The sequence below is a fragment of the Bos mutus genome, chromosome 2 (genome assembly GCF_027580195.1).
Source record: "Bos mutus isolate GX-2022 chromosome 2, NWIPB_WYAK_1.1, whole genome shotgun sequence".
Lineage (NCBI taxonomy): Eukaryota > Metazoa > Chordata > Mammalia > Artiodactyla > Bovidae > Bos > Bos mutus.
This window is the reverse complement of record NC_091618.1, coordinates 10,327,982-10,349,426: the sequence shown is the minus strand read 5'-3', so window position 1 is coordinate 10,349,426 and position 21,445 is coordinate 10,327,982. Positions and strand designations below refer to the sequence as shown.

At 57.5% G+C, this 21,445-nt stretch overlaps 1 protein-coding gene across 1 annotated transcript in view; it reads left to right on the top strand.

Moving 5' to 3' along the window:
• The window catches only part of AHDC1 (AT-hook DNA binding motif containing 1), a 64,644-nt gene that overhangs the window by 28,423 nt on the left and 14,776 nt on the right, over positions 1–21,445 (top strand). Inside the window, 4 exon segments of the mRNA XM_070383671.1 lie at positions 14,794–14,971; positions 20,125–20,341; positions 20,473–20,510; positions 20,911–21,445. Coding sequence (XP_070239772.1) covers positions 20,985–21,445 — 461 coding nt within the window. The 5' untranslated portion in view covers positions 14,794–14,971; positions 20,125–20,341; positions 20,473–20,510; positions 20,911–20,984.

Sequence of the window (21,445 nt, the reverse complement as noted above, 5' to 3'; positions counted from 1 at the left end):
CCAGGATTCTTGCCTGGAAAATCCCATGGAAAGAGGAGTCTGGTGGGCTATAGTCCATGGTATTGCAAGAATCGTACACGGCTTAGCGACAAAACCACCAGAGGCTAGCTCTTAGTACAGATGGAGAAACTGAGGTCCAGGGAAGGGGTGGGGTCTTCTCACTCCTTCTACTGTTGGGATGGGGGTGGGGGCAGGGGCTGGCAGAGAGCTCTGGGCCTGAGAAGTTGGGGCAGCCCCTGGCCCAGCTCCCTGGAGTATGGTCCAGGCTGGCTGGGAAGCTGATGGAATTCTGCTTTCCTCTCCCTCTCATCTTCTTGCTGACCTTTCACTCCACCTCAGCTAGAGTGGGTGGGGGTGGAACCCAGATACCCAGATTCAAATTCAAATGCTTGTTGGCTCCCCCTCAGCCCAGGATGTTGGGCCTGGGCCTGTGTCAACTCCCACCCTTCCCTCTCCTCCTACCCCTCCTCCCCCCAGTTCTCCCTGTTTCCTGTTGGATGGGCCTTCCCTGTGTACTGGAAGGAACTCAAGGCTCCATTTGTTGTCTGTGTGAACTTGAGCAAACTACACCACCTCTGTGAACCTCATTTTGCTTTTCTGCAAAGTGGAGTTGAAATAAAAATTACCTTGCAGAAAATCTCTTTCGCAGCATCCCAAAGGCTCCGTGGCAGAGATCTATTTAAATAACAAAAAGCAGGGACTTCCCTGGTGGTCCAGTGCTCTGGACGGTGCCCTTCCACTGCAGGGGGCGAAAGTTCGATCCTGGTCTGGGAACTAAGCTCTCATGTGCCACTGCCAAAAAGTAGTAATAATAATAAAAAAGGCAGGGATTCCCTAGACGTTCTAGGCGAGGTATAGGGAACAGAGCAGCCTCCTTTCACCTTTGATTTGGGGAGGGAGCTCTCTGGAGCCCTGGAATAGAAAGTGGGTTGGAGGTGAATGTGTACCAGATCATTTTGGCAAAGTACAAATTTGAGCAAATCCATGTGGACCCCAGATTCTGAGGCTGCCAGGGTCCCATGTATCTGAAGACACCGCAGCGCAGTTCTCATAAGCTCTCCAGGACTACAGACCCTCCCTCTCCCAGCTAATCCAGTTCCATCTCACTCTGGGCTGAGTGTCCTCTACCCCCAACCCCCATTATCACAGAGGACTCTCAGAGACTAGAAAAGAAGGGCTGTGTGGCTTTGGGCAGGCTGCTTCCCCTCTCTGGGCCTCGGTTTCCTCCTGCATAGAGGAGGAGGCTGGATTAGTGACTCCCTAAGGCACCTTCCAGCTCTGACAGGCTCGGAGCCTGTGTTGACTGATGTATCCTAGGAGATAGGAGCACACAGAACCGAGTCAGCTGGGAGATTCTTGTTGAGGTATATTCCACCCGGCCCCCCCACCCCAGAAAGCTGGAGTGCCTCCCTCCCTAAGACACACCCTCCAAGGATACTGGCTGAGATTGTGGTGGGTGGAGGGGGGCATATCACCCAAGTGGTGCTACTGATTCCCTGTCAATAGAGAGGCCTGTGCCTAAGAACAAGAGCTGGTGTCAGGCGGGGCTGTGAGACTCCTTGCTTCTAGGGGAAGGGAATGTGTGTGTCAGTGACCAGTCAGCCTCCAGGGAATGGGGGGCGCGGTGCATGAGGCAGTTAGCTTGTGGGACGGTCCAGAAGAGTGGTCACAGGGCCAGTTTACTGGTGTATGCAAGACAAGGAGGCTGACAATGGGAGGGAGGAAAAAAAAAACCAGATGAACCACAGAGTCAGGCTTTAGGTTAGGGCAGGCTGTTGGGGAGGCACCAGCCTCACGGGGAAGTGTTGGAATATTCAACAGTCTGACACAGTTTTGCCTGTGCCCAGGATTGTCAGCTTGTTTATAGGTGCTGTGCTGAACCGTACTGTTCGGAATTGCTGTTGTCACATTCTCATGTGGGGGTATCTGTGTAAGGGTGTTGTCAAGGTTTAGTCATCAGCAAGAGTCTGGCTGTTTTCGGAGAGTATCTGTACAGGATGGCATTATAAGGCAGTTAGGCAGCTTTTGTCCATTTGGGGTGCTATCAGATTGTACGAGGGGCGTCGGTTCTGGCTGCTAGGAAGCCTTGAGCCATCTTGGGGACATTGCCAGGCTGCTAGGGAGGGTGTTCTTAGGCTGTGGGAGCATCCTGGCCATGCTTTAGGTGCCTCTTCCTCCTCCATCTCTTACACACTGGGAGAGCGGTCTGTCTTCATCAGTCCCTCCACAGGTAGGCTAGCAGGCAGTCACAACCCGCTCACACTCGCAGTAATTTTACCACGGTGCCTAAATCAGGACCAGGCGTGAATTGACCTTTTAACCCCTTCCCCGCCAGGGGATTAGACTCTGTTTCCTGTTCAATCTCCTCCAGAGCCAGTTCCATCCCTCCTGGGGAGGACCCCCAAGGAGTGGATAAGCAGCCCCCACCATCTCTTTTCTCCCCCTCCTCTGTAGAGCCTTGGCAGCGGTGGGGGGGGGCACAGGGTGGATGCTGAGGTCCAGGCTGGTGCAGGGCCTGGCAGGAGCTGAGGGCCCAGGCGGGAGTGATAAATATTGAAGAGGAGGGATTTCAGTGTGGGCTGGAGCAGCTGCAGTGGTTCGAGTGTCACACTATCTCTCCCCAGGTTTACTGACCCATTTCCATTCACGCGGCTGCTGGTTTCCTAGCAACGGCAACAGTCCCCCCAGAACAGGCGGAGTGTGTGTCTGCCATTAGCGACTGCCGCAACTGTGTCAAGGTTACCCCGCTCCCTGCAAACCCACCCCGGCGGGTTTGTTTTCTGCCAGTGCCTGGCACACACCGTGCCAGCCAGGGAGGGGGAGGGAGGGGGCCGGGGGCCAGCCCAGGGGCTTGGGTGGGGGTGGGGGGCCAAGGAGGAGCTGTAGTTCCCGGTCCAGTGAGAGCCAACTTGGACTCAGGCCGAAGCAGGCCCCCCCCACCCTTGGCTGGTGGAATTCCTGAGCCCGAGGGGAGCAGGGGGCGGGGTTGTCCCTCAGCCCTGACCCCCGAGATTCCAGAGCCTAGGGGGAGGGGTGTGGGCCGAGGGGCCTCCGGGAAGCCTGCCCGATCTGACCCCACCTGGCTTGTTCTGCTCCTGCCCTGGCTTCCTCCCACTTCTGCGCAGCTCCGTGCTCTTCTCTGCTCTCAGCTCTTTGTCCCAGCCTCTGTGCCTGGTCTCCCCCCTCAGACTCCCCAGGGCGAGGTTGTATTTCTCCCATCAGACTAGGAGCTCCTGAGGTTGGGGTTCATGATACCTCCTTTCCTTCTCTTCCCTCAGCTCCAGTTCATGACTGTTTTTCTAAATGTCATGGGAGATGAGACTAAACACTTGGGGTAGCAAAGGATAAGTTTCCTTAACAGGGACTAGCAGGGCAAATACCCCCATTCTACCTCCTGGGTGAAGTAGGTTCTGCCTGCACCGCCCAGGCTGGCAGCACTTGTAGGGGAGGGGCCACTGGAAATAGAGGAGGACCCTTCTTTTTCACCCTGAAAGCCTGGCTGCAAAGGGTTAAAGCAGTTCTTCCCCCCACCTTGGTATGTAAGCTCCCCTCCAGGCTGGGGAGATGGGAGGAAGAGGGGGGGGGTCTGTCGCCTTATAGCCACTCATGTGGTCAACTCAGACCTGACCAGTCACATTCCTGCCCAGGAGGATGAGGCTTGAGGTGGAGAGGTAGGGACCTGGAGGGGGCTGGGTGTGTAGGATTTGGGGAGTTGGGGTACCGAGAAGGTGGGGCACGGGGCTGCTGGGAACTTCGAAGGATTGTGCAATGTAAACCTCTGGAAGCCTGTATCAGCCTCCTGTCCCTCTGGAACTGTCTCCCTGTCTTTCCTCCTAGTTTGCACCCCCAGAACATTCCCGTGGTCCCTGTCACTGTGACACAGGTACAGATGCAGTCCCAACTCTAAACAAAGAAAAGTGTGTTGCGGAAGCAGTTTCCCACATGCAGGATGGCGCAGAGATTTGTGGGTAGTCTCCACTGTGACTTTCTGGTGCTTGGAGGAGGTCGGCTGGATTTTTGGCTGGGTCGGAGGCTCTAAGATCTAGGGTACAGAGCAGGCTGTGCTTGACAGTAGAAAGAGACCTGGGCGGGGACACAGACAGCCTGGTTCTCTGCCCAACCTTGTGCCTGACTCCCCGTGGGCTCAGTCTCCCCATGTGAGGGGCTTAGGCCAGTGGTCTCTAACAGCCCTCCTGTCCTGTTGGTCAGTGGTTCTGGGTGAGGGATGAGGAAGTGAGGGGCAGTGGTCTGGAGGGACTGTGGGAAGCTGCCAGCTCCAGGGGGAGTTTGCAATGTGATCCCAGAGCGAAAATAGCCCAGGTCATTTTCAGCTGCTTGGGCGGAGGTATCTGATCCCGCCAGGGCAGGGCAGCTTGGGCAGGGGGCAGGGAGGAGCATTCTGTAAAGCTCTCTGGGAAACCAGACCCCAGGATGGGATGGTGGGGAAAGGTTGGCATGCCCGGCTGGACTTCCTGAGGACCCCCCCACCCCCACCCCATGGGGGCTCTGGAATTTTAAGATGAAGAATGCAGAGGGTTAACAGGAGGTGAGGGCTGGACTCCAGTCCCCTTTGGGTCCTGGCCTGGATGAGGTGAAAGGTCAGCCCCAAGGAGTCCAGGCACAGCTGGGGAAGGAGTAACCCGATCCTTCTCCCTAGCCCTGCTCAGGGGATCACAGAGCTGCCTCCCCCAGGAAAGGTACTTTGACATCCCCAGGAAGAGTTTGTTTCGACTTGTTCTCAGCAGGCAATGAGGGGTAGGGGAGGGTCCTGGCCTAAGGGGTCAGGGAGAGCTCCAGGCCTGGAGCCCCAGCCAGTATGGCAGTGCTTTGTCATCCTAAGGTCAGGGGAGGTGGAGGTGAGCTTGCTGGAAAGGTTAGAGGTAGCGTGTTGTGGCCCTGCTCCCATTCTGTGTTCCATTTATGACTCTGATGGCCAACACTGAGGATTGAGGAAGCTTAAAGTTAGGAGACTACCCGCCCTCAACACACACACTGATTGGTGAGAGAAACTGCCAGCTACTAGACAGTGACATTACGATGCGTTTGGGCTGGTGAATTACCCTGACTCTGAAATGGCTTTGCTGTGTGTGATGGGGTCGTTACAGAGATAATACACAGAAGAACATGGACTCTGAAGTCAAGCCTGACCTGGGTTCAAATCCTTGTCTGTCTCAGACAAACTTTTTAACCTAAGCCTCAGTTTCCCCAACTACAAAATGGGACTGATCGTCTTCATCATAAAGGGCAATCGTGAGGGTTGGGAGAGAGCAAGTACTCAGTAAAAAGTAACCCTTAATGGGCCTCATTGTGTCCCAAGGCTCCAGAGGAGTTGGTGAGCTACAGCTGGTCTCAGGAAGAGGAGAGTTACGAGACTGTGACGGGGTCAGTGTCCCCAGGGCTCTGCGTGAGGCTGTGGGAGTATCCAGGTCACTTGGGGTTGGATGGGGTGAGGTAAATGATGTTTAGTCTGTAGCAAGGGGTGGTTGGGGCAAGGTTCTTCTTAACAGCCGACCTCTGAGGCTGGCGACAGCCCCCTCTGCTGCCTACCCCGGCGGGTTTGTGCAGCCATGTGTGGGTGTAGCCTGTCCCCGGAGTGTGGCTGTAGGTATGTTTGAGAAGGCGCAGGCATCCCAAGAAAGAACAAGTTGCCTTTTGTACAAGCCCAACCCCGGGGCGGGTTGGGCCCTCTCTGGGGGATCCCCTGTTTCTGCGCCCGGCTCTCAGCCCACGGGACAGCGCCCCAGCCGCGCCGGCCACCTAAGGGGGCTGCGAGGCTGCCTGAGCGCCCCCTCCCGGGGGGATCCACGCTTCGGGCCTGGAGCTGGGGGTGCGGGGGGCGGGGAGTGGTCTGGGGTAGGGGGCGTGCTTGGAGTCCTGGCCCCGCCCACGTGACGTCACCCAGGTGCTACCAATCTCTGGGAGCCGTGCCCACGGGCGGCCCGCCCCTTCCAGGCTCCGCGCTCTGAGAGCTGGAGGCGCCGTGGGTGGAGGAGGCGGCAGGGCCGGCCCACGGGGCGGGGAGACCATTGAAAGGCTTCGCCCTTCCTGCCTTGGGCGGGGCTGAGCACACGACCCTGAGAGCGAACCGAGCTGCTCTCTTTGAAGAACCTCACAAGACCTCCTTTCTTCCTGGAGCACTCAACCTTCTTGCCCACCTGTCCAAATCCTACCAGGTACCACTTTCTGCAGGAAGCCTTCCAGAACCGACCTCTCCCCCACCCCCCACCAATCTTTTTTCTTATTACCTACACCCTTTTAGCGATCCTCAGTCATACCAGTACTGACTGCTACTAACACCAGCAGCTGTCTACTGAACCATTTACTGTGTACCAGGCCTTTACGGGTCTTTCATGGAATATCTTACCTGATAGATCTCTGATTGCTTTCCACCTTGTATTATGAGCCTTTCGCACCCACTGGATTGGAAGTTCCTCTGGGAAGTGGTTCCAGACATGGCATGGCTCAGAATAGGCACTACTGAATGTTTAGGATGGATAATAAATGAAGAGACAGGCTCATGGAGGGAAAATATCCTGGCAGAAGTCCCACAGCAAATAGGTAGAAGAATCAAAGCTAGAAATGAGGTATCCAGGCTCCATTCAGGCCTTTAGTTCTGGTGTGTGACTAAGTAGGGAATTGCAAAGAAGGATGGCATAATCCTCCTCTCTCCCCGTAGGAGGGCTTCTCCCCCCACCCCCCCACCAAAGATCAGAGGAACCCGAAATCTGTTTTCCTCTGCAATTCACACACCTTGAACCAGAATCTCTGGCTCTTGAGAGGATGAGGAAGAAACAGTGATGGAGGAGCTGGGAGGGCTTTTGTAGGCCAAAGTGTTACCTCTGGGCTGTAAGGAGTAGTGTGGTTCCAGTAATTGGGGGTACTGGTTCTGGGGACATAAGGCATTTAGTTTGCAGGTGGGAGGTTCCAAGTTGAGCCGCAAGGAGGGTTGGGAGCCAAGGTATGTAGGGATTCAGTGCAAGGGAGGCAGGGTTTGTGCTGGGCAAGCACCACCCCCCACCACCACCAGGCTGGCCTGGTGGAATGCTGGGAGGCCCAGGGGATGGGGCCAGGCAGCCAAGGTGTCTCCGGTGGTACAGAAGCAGTTAAGAGCTGCCTCAGCCCGTTCCTTCAGACAATTAGTGACATCTCGCTTGACAACACCACACTGAGCCGATGCAGACCTCAGCCCCCCTCCCGGCCCCCCCACGGCCGCTTCAGCTGTTTATTCTTGGGCTTTAACAATTGGGATTCTGACTTGGAGGAGCGGGCGCCCCGCGCTGCCCTCTGACCCTCCGTCGCCTTGGCAACTGGAGCCCGGTAGGCCTGGGCTCTGCGTTAGGATTACAGATCCTGAATTCACAATCTTGCTGCTCCCCTGCAAGCAGAAGCAGCAGCGGCAGCATGTGGGATCTTCAGCTAGACTGGAGGGGACAAGAAAGAGGATCCCCAAGGGCCAGCCTGAGGCACAGGTGGGGAACCAGGGATGCCCACAGGCAACCCAGAGCATGGTGTGCCCCCATGGAGTGGAGCAGGGCCCAGAGCTTTTCTCCGTTCCCAACATCTCCCATCCTCTGTCTGGAAACTTTCTTCCTGGTAGAGCCCCCAGGGCAGGGGCCAGCCTTCTTCATCACCCTCCCCCTGTTTTTCCCCCAAGTCAGCCCCCTACCATGCCCAGACCTCCAAGTGCCAGCAGACTGTGCCCCTGCAGTGCCTGCAGCCATGGCAACAGCCCCCCCCCTTGTGAGCTCTCCTCCTCCCCCCCACCATCCCCCCCACCCCAGCAACCAACTGCCCCAGCTGAAACCGGAGCCGACGCATCTGTGAGCCTCATGCCCAGACTCACATTCCATTTCTGTCCGCTGTCCCCCCCAGCTCTGGCGACGACATCTCCCCCTCCTCCTCTTCACACCCCCTCCCTCCTTGCCTCTGTCTACTCCTGCTGCCCCCATCCCACCCCACACACACACTTTATCACTTAGTGTCTCCCCCTTCCTGCCTTCCCAGTCTCTGAGTGCCTCTCCCCCTCTCCCTCTGTCTCCAGTGGTCTTTGGGTGTGTCAGTCAGTCCCTCTGTCTCCAGCTTCCTGTGGTGTCTTCAGTCCCCTGTGCCTTGCCCCGTCTGTGGCAGCCCCTTCTCCATCTCCTTCCCCTCTGCAGGTGTCTTGCTCTCTCTCTCTGTCTTTGTCTCTGCCTCGTTCTGCTTGTCTCTCTGTCTCTTTGTCTTTTTCTTCCTCCTCTATCCTTCTCTCCCTGAAGGGAAGACTTCCTGTCTCTTTCTGGCTCTTTTCCTTCCTCGAGCGTTTCTCTGTCTTTTTGTCTCCCCATCTCTGTCTTCTTAACCTCATTCTGCCCTGTTTCTCTTGCCCCCCGACATGCTTCCTGTTTCCGCCTCTCTCTCCCTGAATCCGATTCTCTGCCTTGGTTTCTCCTTTGTCTCTCTTCCGACTCTCTCCTTCTAAATTCATAGATTTCTTTCCAGTCTTCTTTCTCTGTTTCCTAGTCATGAGGGGTCATTCCCCTCATGGCCCCTGGGATGGTGGGGGTCTCTCCGGAGTCACCCCAAAGGAGTCCTCTTTCAAGATAATCCTGGTGTTCATTCGGCACATGTAGTTGAACTTGAGATGAGATGGGGAGGTTCTAAGGGCAAAGAGTCAGCAGGGCGTGGGGCACAACGAACCAAGATTACCAGGCCTCTCTTCCCTTCAGAGGACGGGCTCCATCATCTAGTTTACCTTCACCCAGCCTAGGTAAGGGCAGACGGTAGTTGTTAGGGGCTGAACTGGCCCAAGAAGCCCCCTGGCTCTAGGAACTCCACGAAAAGCATGTTTAGGCCTCCTTCCCTGATTCCTGGGATTTGTTTCTCCCCCTCATACAATGATGGCTGCCTCAGACTGTGCCTCAGTTTCCCCTCTGGTACAGAGGGTATAGTCCCCTTGCTCTATCTCTGACTCCTCTTGAGTGCTTTGAGTTCCTGGAGCAAAATCAGGGTTATAAAGAACAGGGAAAGGGTGGAGTGACTTCCGCCGCCCTTGCTCACCAATACTTCTGTGCTGGAGGGGGACTTCAGCACAGAAGAATTGGTTTGGCTCAGGGCTGGGGTGGAATAAGGGTCCTGTCTCCTTAAGTGTCTGGTGGAGGACAGTGCCCCCTCTCCCCCCCGACCCACGACTGGCAGCCCTTGCTGTCAGGCCCTCCTCCTCACACCCCCTCTTTGGAATGAGCTTGGAGTCATGGGAAACAGACCCTGGGATGGCGGTGCCAGGCCTCCAGGGCCTAGCCCTTGCCTCTGGGTGTGATGAGACCTGGGCGGGCAGACAGTTCTAGGACTCCTGGGTCTGGGCACTACTCACCAAGGGGCCAGGCAGGGGAGTAGGGGTGCCTGGGGGAGGCGGGTTTGCACGCAAGGCATGCCGGGCCCCCTCGGCGGGTGGGTGGGGGGAACAAAGCTGGCATCGAGGCCTCAGCTAAAATTAGCCGCTTCCCTGCGCGGGAGCGAGCATGCCTGCCAGCCGCCCAGATCGCCGCTGCCTCGGCAGGCCATCTGTCGCCACGTTTTGCTCAGTCCCTCAGGGCCCCCCAGCTCCAGCCACCCCAGGGGCTAGAGAACTCTGCTCTGAGGCTGTCCCTGGCCAGGATGCTGGACACTGCTGCTGTCGTGCTGTGTGACCTCAGTCTAGGCCTGTCCCTCTCTGGGCTCCTGTACAACAACAGGGCCCCGGATGCTGACATCCCAAGACCCCCCCCAGTCCTTGCAAGCACCAGGTGCTGGCGCCACTCACGGGGGCTGGGGTGCAGGCTGCCTCCCTAGCCTTCTGGTCTGAAGTCTGAAGGTGGACCACGTGGGTAAAGGTCAAGCTATATGACAAACTCCTGTCCATTTTCTTGATCTTCATTGGACAGGAGAGCAGCTCTGTAAGCAACAGTACACACACACACACACACACACTCACTCACTCACTCACTCACTCTCTCTCTCCCTCCAAGCAGTCCTACAGAAACAGCTTCAGGTGGGAAGCCTGGAGGCAGAGGCTGGATTCAGCTGATACTAACTTGCCCTGTGGTTTGGGCAAGCCTCCTGCCCTTTCCTAGTCTTATCTTCCCCTCTTCAATAAGAAGCTCCCATTTCGGGACTTCCCTGGAGAGCCAGTGGCTAAGACTGCACTTCTAACGCAGGGGGCGTGCGTTCGACCCCTGGTCAGGGAAACCTCTCTGCTCTCCAGTTGAGGCAACTGAGCTCCAGAAAGCAGAGGTTCCTGGTGAGGAAGCAAGCAGTGGGCCAGGGTGTGAGCCGCCATGTCCTTCCTCCTCAGCACCTCCCGGGTTGCTGCCTCTTCCCCCTCCCCAGAGCCAAAGAGACTGAGCCTCTGCTCCAAGGTCACTCCGCTTGCCCTGGGAGGAGCTCAGACTTGAACCCAGGCCTCTTGGCTCCTGTCCTCCTCACTTTCTGGCCAGCAGGCTGGGCCTGTTCCCTGGGTGAGTCATGCCCCTGGACTTTGGCCTCCTTGTCAGGCTCTGTGGCCTGAATTGGAGAGGGGGCCTTGGTAAGAAAGAGGGGCTCCTCTGGCCGCAGTGGGTGTCTGAAGCGATCATCCCACCCTGTCCATCCTGGGCCCCCGAGCGTGTGGTGACAGCCACCCCTACCCCACCTGACTCCACAGCCTCCGAGAAGTCCTGTTAGGACCTGCTCCTCAGGCCTTAGGGCCAGGACAACCTCGTTGGCCTCTGCATTCTATTCCCCCCAAAGCAACTACGTTCTATTAGAAATGGGGGGGAGCGCTGCTTGGGAAGGTGGCATTTTCAGGTTGTCCATGCCCAGGCGGCCTGCCTTCTTCCCGGTACTCATCCTCCTGGCCCCGGACTACCCAGGAGAGAGGCCATGGCGCCGCCCCTCCTGGTGTCCAGGGACCAAGGTCACGCCCAGAGCCCTGTGCGCCTCCACCTCCTGGGGCCAGCGGTGTTTGTCACTGGGGCAACGTGTGGCTGTGCCCGGCGCTGGCAGTGCTGGGGTGACATTCATGCCCTGTGAGCTGTGACGCCTCTGCAGGCAGAGGACGGCACCACCAGGCTGGCAGTGATGGGGGAGGGGCCGGTGGGCTGTCACCTGTCCAGAGCAGCCCGGGGTGACATGTCCTTTACCCACCCAGCAATCTGGAGGGGGAGGACTCACCCCGGCTTATACTCGATGTGTTGTGGGGAGGGAGCTGTACCTTTGTCACACCTGGAAAGTGAGGTGTGTGTGTGTGTGTGAGAGAGAGGTTCTCTGCATTTTGCACCCTGTTGGGGTCCTATTTGTGTGTCGGTCCCACCCTCTGGAGGGTGACAACTGTGTTTCTGTCTCAGACTGTCTGGAGTTATCAGGTGTGCCCATCTCAGGCTTTGGAGGAAGTGACAGGTTCTGTGCTTAGCCCCTCCTGTTAGGAGGGTAGTCACCCACTCATCCGCCTATCTCTCTGACTGTTGGGTGTGTGTGTGCGATGTCACCATGTGCCCATCTCATGCCAGTGTAGGGAGTGACGTGTGACTATCTCGTGCTGGTGGGGGGCTCTCAGGAACTTGGGAGCTTGTCTCTCGACTCTAAGGAGAAGACATGTTGCCCAGTGGCATGGGGCTGTCAGTTGGCAGGGCCTCAAAAAGCAGGCCAGAGCCAGGACGCAGACCATGGGCACAGGGACAAGCTGGGATCGGGGCAGGGGTGCAGGGCAGGAGGGTCTGGGCTCCCCAAGACCTAACTTGTGACCCAGGTGCCAGCCCTTGGGACTGTTCCCTGGGAGGAAGGAATTTGCTGTTTTTCAGATGATGTGGGCTGGGGCAGGTGCGACCTGGTAGGCAGGGCACCAGGCAGGGGTGGCATGGAGGGGCTTGTGTCCCCACGAGTCTGGGGGCCCTGTGCCTCGCCTCTCCTGCCCCTGAAACTGTTAAACTAATTAAGGCTGTGGAGCCGCAGGATTAATCGGGGCAGCTCGGCGCGGGCCAGGAGCTCAGGTAGTCGATTAGTGCGCCGCGGAGGATATTGGATTTCTGAACCGCAAGTCAGCACTATTCGGGCCTGTTATCTCTCCCAGGCTCCAGGGTCAGGAGGCGGGAGGCTCCAGGGCTCGCTGGCCGCCCCCGCCCGGCTGCTCCAGGGCGGCCACTCCCCCTGCCCACCCATCGCCTCTGCCCTCCCTGACCCTGCATCAGGTTCCCCCTGAGTCTCCCCTCCATCAGGCTTGCAGCCCCAGCGCCCCCCACCCCGCCCTCTCCCTCTCGGTCCTTCCAGGCCTGACTAGCACCCTGTGCCTCCTCGCTGACACGCTCCTCAGCCCCTGACCAGCCTCTCTCCACCCTGGTCTCCTTAGCAGTTGCCGGCCCTGTTCCCCACTCTAAGCCTCGCCCAGCATCACCCAGTCCTGTCTCTGCTTTGGGGTTTGTGTGTCCTTGTCTCTGCTTCTCCTGTCTCTCTCCCTGTGCGACTCTGTTGAGTCTTTCTCTCCCTGTGTCTTTTCCTCTCCCTCTCTCTCTCTCTCCGTCTTTTCCTCTCTCTCTCTTGTGTGGTCTCGGCTGGTGTCTGCAACCAGAACAAATCTCCCCCAGCCAACACCCCCTGAACAAGGAGGCCAGAGCAGCTAATGGGAAACATGTGATGCTGCCTTGCGCCTGGAGCACCGTGAAGGGAGCCTTAGTCCCAGCTCAGCCCCTGCTCCCACCCCCCCTCCTTGCCGCATTCCCCCCACCACGCTGTCCCCTGCCTTCCAGCCCGTGTGGGCACAGTCACAAGTTCCTCAGTCATTACCATCTAAAGGGGCGGGCGAGCTGGCCATTATCAGTTGGGGAATATCAGGTTGGGGAGGGGCTGGGAGCAGCTTCACTCCTCAGGTCGCCCCAGCCCCCAGGGCCAGGCAGACCTCATGCAGACTCCCCCCCAACCACCAGCACCATATGTAGGAGAACAGGGCCAAGATGAGCTGAGTTCCAGGGGCCTGAATGGGGGGCCGCCAAGCCACCCCCACTGGAGGGCTCTGGGGCCACCCAGATTTCCATCTTTTCCACCCTTCTGGGCCTCTGGGGAACCGCAGAGGTGGGGGCTCCCCGAGGGCTTAGGAGCTGCCGGGCTGCATTTCTGTGCCCACCCAACCATGGGGGGAGGGGGGATGGATCAGAGGAGGGAGGCTCTGGCAGGTTGAAATTCTCCTTCTCTGCCTGTGGATAAATTGTCCCTAATCCAGGCTTGGGGAGTTGTCTGGCTCCTACAGAGAGAGAGAGAGAGAGAGAGCAGGAGATAGGGAGGGAGGAGGGAAGCAGGCATACAGACACAGTGACACAGACACACACTATCACAGAGTCTCACATACACGCGCGCACGCACGACAAGTTACACAAAGGTATCACATGAGCACTGAAGCACCACTGTGCTGACAGGCACACCATGGCACACACTCACATGTTGCGCTGACACAGACATACGATGACATGGCACAAGGGCCCACTGACATACACAGGTGCACAGTGATGAGGTCTTACAAGACGCACGTGCAGGGTCACAGTCAAGCACACACTGACCCGCGGTGAAACAGACCCACAGGGACACTGTGACCAGTCGCACCACGAGCCTGAAAACCCAGAGAAAGGCAGAGGGAAGGAGGGAGATGGCACTGATCCAGTGACACCAGTGCCCCCAGTCACTGGCCTCGAGACTGGAAACCTGTGAGGACAGTAGAGGGTCCACTCCCCTCCCCACCCCAATGCACACACATCCAGAGATGGGCAGAAGTCAGTTCGGCTCCTGACACGGCCAGATGCAGAGTGTGTACACACGGGCACACATGCCTCAATCACAGCTGGGTACACTGGTCACACATTAGGCACATATACCTGTGTGTCCCCATAGGTGTGCGAACATAGGCTCAGCTGGACACACACAGAGAACTGAACAGACCCAGATACACACATGAAGACACCAACTCTAGTAAATAGCAGCTCTCACAAACACACAGAGACAGTCCTATACATGGGCACTCTTAAACACACATATACTTGCATAGACATACAAAAATACACAGAGAAACATACAGAAGGCTAAGTAGACCCAGGAAGCCACACACAGGTGTGTTTGCCCAGACAGCTGAATGCTCACAGACGTGCAGGATCTCTTTAACACGCATGTACACACACACATTCCCAGGCAACCAAAACCTATAAGCAGTCCATGAGGCCTGGTTCCCAGACCCCTCAGGGCTCAAGTACAAACCTCAGGGAGGTAGACAAATGGGCAGGAAGCAGAGGGGGTGAGGAGGGCCCTAGTTATTAAAGAAAATAAGAGAGAGAACCAGTCTTGGATGGAGAAGGGTAAATGCTAGCTGCGTATACACCCCTTGTGAAGATCTGCAGTCACCATCACTTTGAACAGTAACTCTCACACCTGCATTGTAAATGCTCTTAGCATTTATAGTTTCCCTAGAGCACTTCTCCCCGTTCATAAACTCTCCCTATTTTATACATTAGGAAACTGAGAGCCAGAGAGGTTAACTGACTCGCCTGAGATCCCACAGGTGATGAAAGTTGAGCCAAGGACCATTCTGACACCCAAGACCAGGTTCTTTTCGCCATAGCGTATGTGTTCTTGTTCATGCATACATATCTGCCCATGCAGAGATACTGCCTGGGGATTCAAGACACAGTTCGTAGTCCCCAGTGAAATGAGGTTGGAGCCACTTTCTGTGTACGTCTAGACTCACCTAGGATGGCCTCCTGGTCCCTCTGTCTGGTTCATCCTGTATCCATGCTTATGTCTGGGGTGCTGTTTTTGTTTTCACAGATGGGAGCTTGCCTACCTGTCTACCCATTGGCCTGGACACCAGAGCCTGCCCAGCTAAGTGCGTGCAGAGGGCCCCGGGTTTGGGGCGATTCTCAGGCTGCGGAAGAGACCACCCTGGAATCACTGGCGAAGACAGGCCTTGGCTGCTGAGCTGGGCCTATCTGCACAGCTTGCTCAGGTAACAGTGTACAGAGAAGCTGGGTCTGCCGGCCACCCCAGGAAGTGGGGATCAGGGGTACTTCTTCTCAATCCTATCAGGGATCCCTCCCCTCTCAGCTTAGGCCAAGAAGAGGCCCTTTAGTATCAAAATACTGTAACTACACTTACTCAGACTCCCCGTTATCCAGAAAGGCAAGGTCCATGGATATACAGCCAGTTCCCCCAAGTCCTGCCTCCTAGTCGGGGGACCTGCACCTGGATGACCTGAGAGAACTGGGCAGTGAAAGGGGTTGTCCCAGTGATCAGAACCCAGGGCAGAGGTAGAAACCAGAATGCCTGCTGTGTGATGCTGACCCCCCAGGACCCCTGTCTCCTAGAGTCTGTGGAAGCTGAGAGGACCTGGGGAGTTGAGGTACGCTGGGCTGCCCTCCTGGGATGAGATGGGGCAGGGGCGGGGGCAGGAACCATCTCCCTAGCCTTGGCCCAGATGAGCCCACCCAGGCAGGCTAGAGAGCAGCAGAGGCCAGGTGGAGCGGCCCTGCCCTGCAGAGGCAACTCCCCGAACTGACACATGAAGCCTCAGGCTCCAGGAAGCTCCCTAGAGCCCAGCCTGCATGGGGACCCCACCCAGCTTCCAAAAGAGCATTCCTGGGGCCTGAGGTCTGTGGGGGTGGAGTCTCCCGGGATTGTCAGGGTGGGGATGTCAGAGCTGGGTGTACCCAGTTGTAAATGTACAGGGCATCTAGTGTGCAAGTACTCCAGCTTGTGTGCAAGCAGGCGTGTGTAGGACTCTGTCCTGAGGTGTGCAGGGTGCTGTACATAAAAGTCTAGGTGGACTGGGCTGGGAGACATTCACTGGCTGCATACATGGTACATGGGAGTGAGTGTGTAGGACTCAGGGTGTGTCCTGTGCAGGTGTGGGGAGGCTAGAGTGTTGTGTGTGCCATGCTGGGTGGCATTCCTGGGCAGGGTGCTAGTGTACACTGGAGAGGTGTGCAGACAGGACTCTGAATACACCCGGGTGATACACGAGTACACACTGGGTGGGGTGGATCATGTACACAGAAGTTCTTCTGTGTGTCACCAGGGAAGCGTGTGTTCAGTGGCTGCAACACTGGGGGATGTGTGTGCACGTGGCTCCATTTGTGCTTTGGAGGTGGGCTGGGCAAGGCTTCAGCTGAGCTGGGCTCAGCAGTGCCCAGTCTTGTGGCCAAACTGCTGAAGTCACTTCCTTTCCAGCAGCAACTTTCCAGGAGGAGGAGTTTTTCAGACCTGGGTGGGGAGGGGTGGGGGGGCGGAACAAGGAGCTCTCAGGGGAAGGAGGTGGGCGGTGGTGAGGCTGTGGGGAGGGCCTGGTGGGGCTGGAGGAGGGGTGTCCTCCGGGAGACAGAAGGAAAGACAAGGACAGGAGTCTGGAAGGGCCAAGGGCAGGAGGGGATGGGGGCGGAGCAGGCGGGAAGCACAGTCCCTGGGTGACCTCGGAGAGAGGAAGGGAGGGCCGCCCGGCAGGGTGACCCTCGGGTTCAGCCAGAGCTGGGGGTGGTGCCCACACACCTGGCACCCAGGGCAGGGGGCTGGCAGGGGGCGGGTCTAGGGTAGACCTGCTTGCCAGGTGCCCTGCTCTGGGCAGGAAGGGGGTGGGCAAGGGCTGCACAAAGGAGCTCTGTGTGGCTGGGGGTAGGGTGGGGTGGGGTGTGCTGTGCTATTGGGGGGGTTGGCCCTGATGATTCCAGGGGGCGGGGCGGGGCTTGCTCCCCTTGGGGGCATCAGTGGCTCTAAGGGGACACCTAGTGGCGAGGGAGGGTAGTGCATTGAATGACCTAGGTGGGAGGGGTGAAGAAACTGAGAGGAGGGGTAGATTTAGAAGTCAAAAATTAGACCTGGTTGTTGGGACCAGGACAGTTCAAGGAAGCCGCAGGGGAGGGGGCTGACTCTCTGTGGACAGTGGAGAAGTTTGGTTCAGAGGAGCTCAGCAAACCCAAGTGCAGACACTCTTCCCTGTCATGGCTGTTTGTCCTTAAGGGCTTTTCTTAACCTCTCTGAGCCTCCATTTACATGCCAAATAAGTGACAGCTGCCCGTTATTATTTTCATCATCGTTATTTTTTTGGTAACAATTCTGGTCCAGAGTCAGGTTGGAAGGAGATCTTCAGGGGTGGGTGGGAGGGGGCTGAAGAGAAGGAAATTGAGAGGGGAGGGTGATGCATAGTTCCTGAGGGGGTGCAGATCCTGGGAAATAAAGGTCCCTCCCAAGGGAGGTGATTGAGGGAAGGTTTCAGCGCAGCAGTGATAGCCCCCTTTGAGGCCGAGTTTTCCATTTGAGGACATCTCTGGGCCTTCAGTCCGGGCTGGGAGGGAAATGGTGTGTGTGGGGTGGGGGGTGGGGGTGGGGAGGAGGCTGGAGAGAGGGTCATGAGGCCGGAAGTGAGAGCTGGGGCTGGCAGCCTGGCTCCCCTGGGGAGGCTGCGGGTGGGGGAGGGGGAGGCTGGCTGGGGAAGGGGTGGGGTGGTCAGAGCCGCAGCGGGGGAGGGTGGGGCTGGGGACTCAAGGATGTGGGCTGGCCCTTCCCGGCACTGTGCGCAGCAGGTTGGGGCCCCCAGCCCCCCTCCCAGCCGGCGGGTGTCCCCACAAGCAGGCTCAAGACACACTGACCCAGAAGCAGACAGACGACGGACAGAGGACCCTTTGCCACTTTGTTCACAGACGTGGGGATAGGTGGTACCCTTGGGAGGGGGTCCAAGAAAACGTCTGCCTGGGTGTGGTGGGGAGGGGAGCCAGTTGCTTCCCTCAGATCCTGGAGGCCGCGGACAGTCAGGAGGTCTGGCAGGACGACGCGCCCAGAGGTCTTCACGGGTGGGTGGAACAGAAGCAGCCGCTGGAGAGGCGGTTTGTCTCTTCTGCCAAGGTCACACCCTCAGGCCCCCAGTGGGAGGTCTCCAGAGTAGGGAGGGTTGGTGAGCCCCACCCTCAGCGAGAGAGGGGCGGTGGCTTGTGGTAGGCATCTCGAAGAGGGCAGCGGGATCCACGGGTCAGCCGTGCTGTTGGAAATAGGACCTGGAGATTCCAGAGTCTGAGCCCCTTCCCTCCTTCGTGAGTGTCTTACTCACAGTTCTTCCCGCAAGAGCGGCTGTGAGATTCTTCAAGCAGAGAGGGCCTGGCCTAGAAGGGGCCCGACCACAGTCTGCAGGCGGGCATGAGAGAGAACAGAACCCGAAGCAATCTAGTAAATGGGACGGTGAGGAGCAGCTGCGGCCTGGGACCTGAAGAGACACGGGGGTGTTCTGCTTGGATGAACAACACACTGGGGGCCACCCCTCCCCATGCTATCTTGTGGTCTTGGGCACAGTCTGTTTCCCTCTTCCGGTCTTAGTTTCCTTGTCTGAAAAATGGGAGGGGCACGAGGTGACACTGGAACAGTGTACCCACTGGGGGGAAGCTGATTAAAAATGCAGATTCCCAGGGCCTTCCCTAGTTAAGTGAAGTGAAGTGAAAGTTGCTCAGTTGTGTCTCTCTTTGCAGCCCTATGGATGTAGTCCATGGAGTTCTCCAGGCCAGAATACTGGAGTGGGTAGCCTTCCCCTTCTCTAGGGTGGTCCAGTGGTTAAGACTCCGTGCTTCCACCACACAGGGCACAGGTTCGATCCCTAGCTGGGGAGCCAAGATCCCACAGGCTGCACAGTGCCTCAAAAAAAAAAAAAAACCACCAGATTCCCAGATGTCCCTTCAGATTTATGAGTCAGACTCCCTGGACTAGGGTCTGCATATCTGGAAGGTTGCACAGCTCCCCAGGCCCAGGGTTTAGAAGCCCAAGGGTTAGGTGATTTTAAGGTTCCTCCCAGCCTTAATTTAGACCGCAGCTCTAGAAGAAGCACTTTCAGGAGTGTCCAGAGGAGCATTGCAAGAGCTAGGAGTGGAAGGAGGCTTTGGACTTGGCGGAATTAGAAATCTTGCCACTTAGCAGCTATGTGACTTCAGGCAAGTTATACAACTGCTCTGAACCTGCTTTCTCTGTAACATGGAGGTAATAATCCACGTCTCCCAGTTCACTGAAGATGCAGTGGGTCATATAGGTGGAGGTGCTTTGTAGGTGGCATGTTGCTGCCCACCAGAGGGGAGTGGACAAGTGGCCCTGCCCATACCTCCCTGTCCCCAGGTCAGCTCTGCTGTCTTCCTGTGGAGTACAAAGTGATCCTCCCAGTGATCAGGGCTCATTCAGCTTCCTGCTCCCCCAAACCAGCTCCTGGGGATCAACCAGGGCCCTGAGTCCCCTGGCTCCTTTGGGAGTCAGACCTGCCTGGATCTAAATCCCAACTCAGCCTGACCAGCTCAGGGAGTTGCTCAGTAAATGTTTACGTAGCATCCATAGCCCAGGCCCTGGGGCCAGGGGATACAACGGTAGACAAGACAGACTTGGTCCTTGCCCCTGAGAGCCCACACTCCGGGAGAAGACACACTGAACAGCCAGTCACACAAGTAATTGACTGCAGTCCTGATAACTACTGTGAAGGTGAAATAAAGGGGGCTCTGAAAGTACGTGGCAGGGCCAAGCCGAGGCTAGAGGTGGCAGGGGAGCAGAGAATGTCCCTTTTCACATTCTTAATCTCCCTCCCTCCTTCCACATCCTACCTGGGTCCCACTTTGGGGTCTGGAGAAGAATGAGAGAGAGCCTCGTGGAGAAAGGCTGATTGTTTTGTGTGTCTCATTCATTTATTTGTTCAGTAGGTATTTTCTGAAGCACATTTATGGGCCGTGGTGGGGGATACACTTGACAGCAGGGCGGAAATCCTTGCCTTCATGGTGCTTACCACCTTCCAATGGATGGCTTCCTCGACTGTAAAAGTGGGGGTGATGATCGTATTGATTTCAGCTTTGCAGGGGGGGTTAGATAAGATGATCCGTGTAATGCACCCAGGGCATGAACTTTTATTGTTGTTGACTCTTGGTATGATTGTTGGACCTCGGACCTCAGGCGCTCTTCAGTTTTTCTCTGCTGCTGTTATTCCACTAATTACGTCACTTATGATTGTCTCATCAGTGTTTGTCTACCCAGTGTTTGTGCACAGTAGACACTTCACAAATACTGAGTATATGAATGAATGAATATGTTACTTCGTCTCTGAGCCTCCGTTTCCTCATCTGCAAAATGGGGTTATTAATAGCCCCTACCTCACAGGATTGATATGAAGAATTAAATGAAACGATGCCTGGACAGCTTCCAGCCCAGTGCCTGGCGCCCAGTAGGTGCTCACTAAACCTGAGCTGCGATGGTCCTTTCCAGGCGCTGTCCACGCCCCGAGGCCTGGGCTCGGGCCAAAGTTGCTTCACAACACCCCCAGCTGACAGCCAGCGACTGGCAGAGCCCCCAGGCACGGGGGCCCTCTCTCTTCCAGGTCAGCCAGAGTTCCTGGGGAGCTGGGCTTGGGGTGGGGGTGGAGACGGGGCCCTGTGGGCAGGTGGGCAGCGGTTGGGCTATGGCTCCCAGACCACTGAGATGGCCTCTTGTCTGTCTTGTTACCCACAGACATCTCCAGTGTGACAGCCCAGGCGGCAGAGCCGAGGGTGAGTGACCAGGGTTTGCCTCAGGGGTGGGGCAAGAAGGAAGAGGCCGTGTCCTTGACAGGACCTCCAGGCCCTCAGACGGGCCTGGCCCCCTCCTTAAATTGATCTGGAGTGGTTGCTCCACCCCATTCATGAGCGTCCCTCTCAAAAGCAGGTGAATTATTCTCCCCCAGTCCTTAGCCTGGGTCTAGACAAAAGTGGGTGCACTATTAGGAAGTGGAACTGGGGCCCATGGGGGTTCATGGTGCTCCTGGTGGCTTAGGAAATGCCGAGGGCCACCAGAGGTATTGGGCTTTGGGAGGGGTCTCAGGAGAGGGGTGCAGGGGGCCACAGGGGATATGGGAAACTGATGGGGGCTTGGGTGTTCAAGGAGGGACCTGCTGCCTGTTCCGCCCAGCAGGTCCTGGTCCCGGCTTCTCGCACCCTCATGTCAGTCCCGGCCCCGCCCGGCGGCCCTCGGAGGACAAGGTCAGGATGCGTGTGAAGCCCCAGGGCCTGGTGGTGACTTCCAGTGCCGTGTGCAGCTCTCCTGACTACCTCCGGGAGCCCAAGTACTACCCCGGCGGCCCCCCCACCCCCCGGCCCTTGCTTCCCGCCCGGCCCCCTGCCAGCCCACCCGACAAGGCCTTCGCCCACACCTTCTCCGAGAACCCGCGCCCACCCCCACGCCGGGACCCCAGCACCCGGCGCCCACCAGTCCTTGCCAAGGGGGACGACCCGCTGCCCCCGAGGGCGGCCCGTCCTGTCTCCCAGGCCCGCTGCCCCACACCCGCGGGAGACAACAGCAGCAGCTCCCGAAGGCACTGGGACAACGGGCGGGCGACCCTGCGTCCAGTGGTCCAGCTGATCGACATCATGAAGGACCTGACCCGGCTCTCCCAGGACCTGCAGCACAGCGGCGTGCACCTGGACTGTGGTGGTCTCCGGCTCAGCCG